The sequence below is a fragment of the Apteryx rowi genome, unplaced genomic scaffold (genome assembly GCF_003343035.1).
Source record: "Apteryx rowi isolate R43461 unplaced genomic scaffold, aptRow1 scaffold_65, whole genome shotgun sequence".
NCBI lineage: Eukaryota > Metazoa > Chordata > Aves > Apterygiformes > Apterygidae > Apteryx > Apteryx rowi.
Window position 1 is genome coordinate 2,342,199 of NW_020450927.1, and position 6,093 is coordinate 2,348,291.

Consider the following 6,093-nt stretch of genomic DNA (forward strand, 5'->3'; position numbering starts at 1 on the left):
GCGGCGCGGCGGGGAGAGGCGGGCGCGGGCAGCAGCGCCGGGAGAGGGCGCGGAAACTTTGGTCCCGGCGCGGCTGGAGGGAGGCGCGGTGTCAAGTGAGGTCTGCTCCTCCGGTTTCATCGCGTCTGCTGTGAGTGCGGCTGAGCGTTAAAGAAAAATACCCTTGCAAAGAGTGGATGTTTCCTTGGGACACCATCCAAAACATCCCGCTTGCGCTTAGTCGGGCGCTTCAGAAAAATCCTTTTGGCTGAGTGGTTGTTTGACTAGGTTATCAAGTGGTTATTTGAGTCAGCCAATTCATCYGGCAGCTGCAGTGAAAATAAATAAGTATGGGTCAAGGGTATTGCGATAACTGTTCAGTCGGCACAGGTTTCTCATTTAGCTCTCTTTGTGTATGCGTTTTGTACGGGTTTTCAAGGTTAAATATGCCTAAGGCTCATGGGGCATATGGATAAGAGAAACGTCCCCCTGAAAGTGCAGCCCCTGGCCATGGGAAGCTGTAGGGTGCGGGTGCTCTTGYGCAGGCACCCCTTCCCCATGCCGTAAGGGTTGGGGAGCTGGGCTGGTTGCTCTGCCGACCCTGTTACGCTCTTGCATCCGGCACTTCAGTGGGGTGGGCAGAGATGGGCTGGGGATATTGGCAAAATCAGATGAGGGTTTCACATAGAGAGTTGGTGACCATCCAGATCAGTATCTGCAAAGGAAAATGTAAGTTTGAGAAACGAGAGTGTACCAGAATGGCCATTGACTAACATGCCTTTTGTGGTCCTTACCAGCTTTCCCCTAGTTGATTGTCCCATGTTCTTTATGGCTTGTCTCTAGATTTTGTGACTGTATCTGACTTTGGCTGCGGTTAGGACTTGTTTTCTCACCATGTTCCTCTCTTGAATGTCTCGTTTTGGAGATGCCAGTTGTCTGGGGTCCAGAGACCTAGAAGTTCCTGGAGAGCTTCATGGGAGAGCGTGTTATGACACCAGGCTGGAGCTGGCTAGAGATAGGGGCTCCTTGCTCCTGGTGACAGGAGAGAGGGTATCATGAGAGCCTGAACCCTCTTGCATTGCGCTCTCAGCTGCGTATTGCTGTAGGGTTGACTGCTCTCTCCCTTACTGTGGCTGTAGCATGCAGCATGTGGTATATAATCAGCTTTGGTAGGAGAGCACCTGGTTTTGGATACCTTGATGATGTTCTTGCAAAATTCAGCTTCTCTTAAGAGTAAATTGCTATTGCTAGTCTTGCAGCTAAGCTCTGTGCATTAAAGGGAGCCTATCTTTCCCTGGGGAGCTAAAGGTTCTTATCAGTCAAATATCAATTAGTCTGCCTTGACTCAGCTCCTACTTAAAAGAGAACCTCCCCCCCTCCAGCAAAGAATCTGGAGCTCTCAGATGTTTGAAGTGTTTATAGCAGTCCTAACAGAAAGTAGCCAAGACTTGGGGGAAAAACCTATATGGCCAATGAAAATGCAAGTTTGATTGAATGTGATCTAAAAGCTTTCATAAATACATAAGTCCCCATTGTGACAGCAAGCAAGATAGTTTCTTTTAGGGAACTTGAGCAGAAACATGACAGTGTAGAGTCTAATCCTTAAAACAAACAAACACCCCCCCCCCCAAAAAAAAAGATAAATTCAAAGCAGATCTAACTGAMAAATAGCACATTACAGCTACTCATCTGTCCTGACAGATCCTTCACATATAAAATGTGTAAAAATGAGGTAGTGTAAAGGAGAAGGATTTGGGATCAAGTCTTGCTTCATGCAGACTTTCTTTCTGAGATTTAGCAAGTCATTAAATCTTTCTGTGGCTTGGTCCTCTATGGTTTTCTTGCAAAATTATAAGTATATGTGTATTGGGAATATAAATGTGGGATGGGTGCACGGCATCAATAATGTAGTTTTAATGGGTACCATATGTTGTAAAGAGATATGTGTTTCACTTACCTTTCTGCCTCTTTTCCCTTGAGAATTAGAGCTTGTTTTGTGTGCTGGATGGAAAAGGGTTAGAATTTAATGAGATCAGGTACTCATAAATACAACATATATAAGAATGAAATAGAAGGCAGACTACATTTTAAGTACCTCAGTATTAGGAGGAAGTATTAACATGGCAGAACATGATAGAGCCAAGTATATGAGTCTGGAAGACCAGCGTGTGTGAGATAAGACCTCTCTGAATTGTGTTTTTTATTTTCTTTTATTTTAGGGTTAAGAAGGAAATATTAGTAGGGTAGCCCACTTTTCATTACTGAGAGCAAGAGGCTAGTTTTGGGACCACACTCGTGGATCATATGAGTGTGTTGAAAACTTGTGGGGTTGAGTGTTGGGGTGTGTGCATGTTGGTCTTACTCCCCTGACACAGAAACCCTTTTCTGTGTCTTCAGACCAACAACAGAAAACATGGTGTACTGAATAGAGTTGGTCTAGATTCTCAATCTAACCCATGAATTACTATTTGGAGTGTTTTGCATYATGTATTACTACTTAAGTCTTTTCAATTAAAGTAACATCTCARACACTACCTTTGCCTGGCAGTTAATGAAATTCTTGTTTCTTTTCTAAGGAAGCTGCGATGAAAGAAGCTAATCATGAAAGGTCACAGGAATTTGTACTCCCTGTCTCCACAAATACTAACAAGTAAGCAGTATATGATACCATAGGATGGAGGTGGACTTRGTTTCTGTTAATGACACTTGTCACACAGGTGAGGAACACTCAGGTAATTCCAGGCAAACCTCTGAGAGGGTGGGCCGCAAAGCCAGCCTCCAGCTGGAGGTGGAGGAAGATTACTCACCACCTTCTAGTCCTGGGTGCATCCCTGCTGGTCCTTCTGTACGACAAGAAATCCTTGTAGAACTGCAGTGTGAAGAAGAGGAGACCTTTGAAACTTACTACCAGAAACGTAACTCAACCACCCCTGGGGTTTTTGTCACCTCCAGTACCAACTTTGACCTGCAGTGTGAAGATGAGGATTTAGAGCGCAGTTCCTCTGAACACTCGGAGGAACCTCAAGGAGGGATAAGCGAGGATGATGAAAGCATCATTCTTATTGATTCTTTTGAGGAGGAGGAGGAGGACTTGGAGCCCATCTCTGGAAGTACTTTGACTTACAGGAGCAAGGAATGTGATGCCTCTTTCCAGGATGTGAGTGAGTTGCAAGAACACAAGCAAATTCATCTTGTGGAAAACTCATGTCAGTGCCCTATCTGTGGCAAAGAGTTCTTCCGTGCCGCAAACTTGCGAATGCACATGCTCATTCATTCCAGTGACAGGCCATACAAATGTCCAGAATGTGATAAGGGTTTCATCCGCACAGCTGATGTCTGGAGGCACTTACGCAATGTACACAAGATAGAGYGTTCAAAGATTTTAGGAAATGGTATGGCTAGGAACCTGTGGTCTCCAGTACACAGGAACCAGAATGGTGTGGGAGATGTTTATCAGCACTGTTCTGGTGACCAGATGCCTGGAGAGGAAGAGTGTAAACCATACATCTGTTCAACATGTGGCAAAGGTTTCCATAAGCCCAACCTGCTTTCCAAACATAAGGTGATCCACCGGCAAGACAAGCCTTATAAATGTCACGAATGCGGGAAGTCCTTTGTGCAACTGCTCAGGTTGAAAAGACACCAGAAAACTCACTCTGGGGAGCGTCCCTTCTATTGCGAGGAGTGTGGAGGGACGTTCACCCGGCTGGCATCGCTCCAGCGCCATCAGCGGATCCACACTGGAGAGAAGCCCTACTCTTGTGCTTACTGTGCTCAGGATTTCACTGARTCAGGTTCCTTGAGGAGACATGAGCGCACACACAAAATGAAAACTCCGTAGTTTCCAGAACTCTGCACGCTGGTGGCTATGTTGTTTCCTTTTGACCTAATTTGTACACTCTGCTTTRAAAAATTCTGCTCATAAATAGAGGTGCAAAAGGGCCTATCCCCAGTCACTGTCTGCAAGACAGCCAGTATAACTCTGGCTAGATGACATGATTCTAAGGAACTCTGATCCTTACAGGGAAGACCAGTGTTTGCTGGTGGTACACCATTCCCTGGCAGCTGCAAGAGGAAATGCTTCCACTGCCATTGTATCAGGTTGAAGTCAAGAGATGCACAGTTGTTGGGTATTATCAGGACTAGTTGGACTCATCTGGGGCATCTAAGCATRTAAGGCTCACATGTTGAATTAGAGCTCTTGTGCACATGTGATCTCTAAGTTATGATATTACTGTCTGGGTTATCACCACCCTCTGATGCTGGTTTTGCAGAACTGTCCCGATAGGCTGCCCAGCCCACGTGATCAGAACAATTCATCCATCCCTTCCATCCATACATGCTGTCTTCTTTTACTGTATTAGTTGTAATAATCCATAATTTGGATTTTTTAAAAATGGCCATTTGTCATCTGCACCCCATGCAAATGTGCTTGCCTGTGGAGGTGTTGGTCCCTCATGTGCTTATATATTACTAGAGTTTTCCTTATGAATATTGATGAATGAAGAGAGGGTTGCGTGCTTGGCTTCCAGTAATGTATGTGGAAGGAGTATGTGGTTCTGTGCATCTTGAGTCGAGGCAGAAGAAAGCCTTTAGCCTGGCCATCTACTGCATTACTGTAAGAGATGYCTAAGAATTTTAAATTCAGGAAAAAAATGATAATAAAAATGATGAAAATCTTCTGAGTTTTTTTCCAGTTTGTGAGAGTTGGAATTATGGTTCTTTCTCTGCAAAATTCATCATACTAAGCAACATGTATGTGGATTTCTGATTGGATTCAAGGCCTATTTTTAAAGAGATGTTACCAATTTATTTTTTAACTGGCTAATTGGAAGAAAGTCAACTGCCACTTACTGTGCTTTCAAAAGTAATTTGCTTTTCAGTTAGGGACAAGGAGTAGTTATGTTTCTTTTCCCTACTCTCAGCTCCCRGAAGAGTAGTTCCTGGTTTCGTGTTTATTTTTAGAAAGATCTGTTAGATCACATAAAAGCGTAACTTTGAGCCTTCTCATATACCATATTTAAATGCTATAATGTACACTCTTCCATTCATTTTTAATCTCAGTTCTGTATTTGCTGTTACTGGTAGATGCTCATTTTCAAAACCCTTGAGAATTTTGTTAGCAGAATATAGCAACAACATAGCTGTCCAATGTGCAAAATAAATGTGGTGTTAAAAGTGGGAGCAATCTCTGCTCTTCAAGTTACACAGTAATCCTGGAGAATAATTATAACTGCAGCAAGTACAACATTGGTCAGTGCAAGGACTAGAGGCAAGTGCAGAGCATAAAGGGGACTGGGACCACTAACTGTTGTGCAACAGAAGCTGTTGGGAGGCTCTTGACAGAGTTCCCAGAGGATTGGACTTTGGACCCCTCCTGTTGAATGATTATGTTAGTGATGCTACTGTAAAAATGGATATGTGGGAATGAAATGTGCTAAGATGGAGTGTGAACAGAAGGCAGGACTGGAGAACCATAGAAGACGAGTGAGAGGTCCTCCAGAAGCAGTGACATAGAAAAGATAGAAATTTGTGCTCCAAACCAGTGGCTTATCAGCTGTAAATGATGGGGGAAAGGAGCCTGAGAATGCCTATGGACTGCTGTTGTGCTGTGGCCTTGAAAAGGGCAAAGGGGATCCTAGAATGTATCGGGCAAAGGATTTCCGGTAGGAATGAAGAAATAGTGCCATTGGTGAAAGGTCCTGGTGGGACTCCACTAGAAATGCTGAGTGCAGTTGTGGACACTCAAGTTGAAGAAAATATCATTCCAAGTGGAAGTGAAGCAAACAAGTCAGGGGTGTGGAAAGGCAGCCTGACAAGAGCTGAGCCTATGTCTTTTGACCAAGCACAGCTTCAGAGGGAATCCAGTGTCTGCCTAAACGTCCATGGGAAGAACAGTTACTGCCGGGGGGGGGGATCAGTGAATTACTGTACACTGGAGTTTGGAGGAAGGCTTCTAGCCCCGGGAGGACCGAGGTTTGGGAAGAGCCTTGCAGGGGGAGTGTGAGCGGGGAGGGCACCAGCTCATTTTAAGCAACAGCTTGGTACATCTGGACGTTTCCGTGCAGCTGTCGGCCTCGCTGCCCTGCGTTGCTCGGGTTCCTCCTCCTCCTC

The 6,093-nt window shown here is 44.8% G+C and overlaps 1 protein-coding gene across 1 annotated transcript in view; it reads left to right on the forward strand.

The window, feature by feature from the left end:
- Positions 1 to 13: 13 nt before the first annotated feature.
- The window catches only part of LOC112975041 (zinc finger protein 678-like), a 9,638-nt gene continuing 3,558 nt past the window's right edge, over positions 14 to 6,093 (forward strand). The window contains exons 1-3 of the mRNA XM_026084655.1: positions 14 to 130; positions 2,556 to 3,816; positions 5,650 to 5,776. Of these exons, the coding sequence (XP_025940440.1) occupies positions 2,654 to 3,816; positions 5,650 to 5,776 (1,290 nt within the window). The 5' untranslated portion in view covers positions 14 to 130; positions 2,556 to 2,653. The remainder of the gene's footprint in view (positions 131 to 2,555; positions 3,817 to 5,649; positions 5,777 to 6,093) is intronic.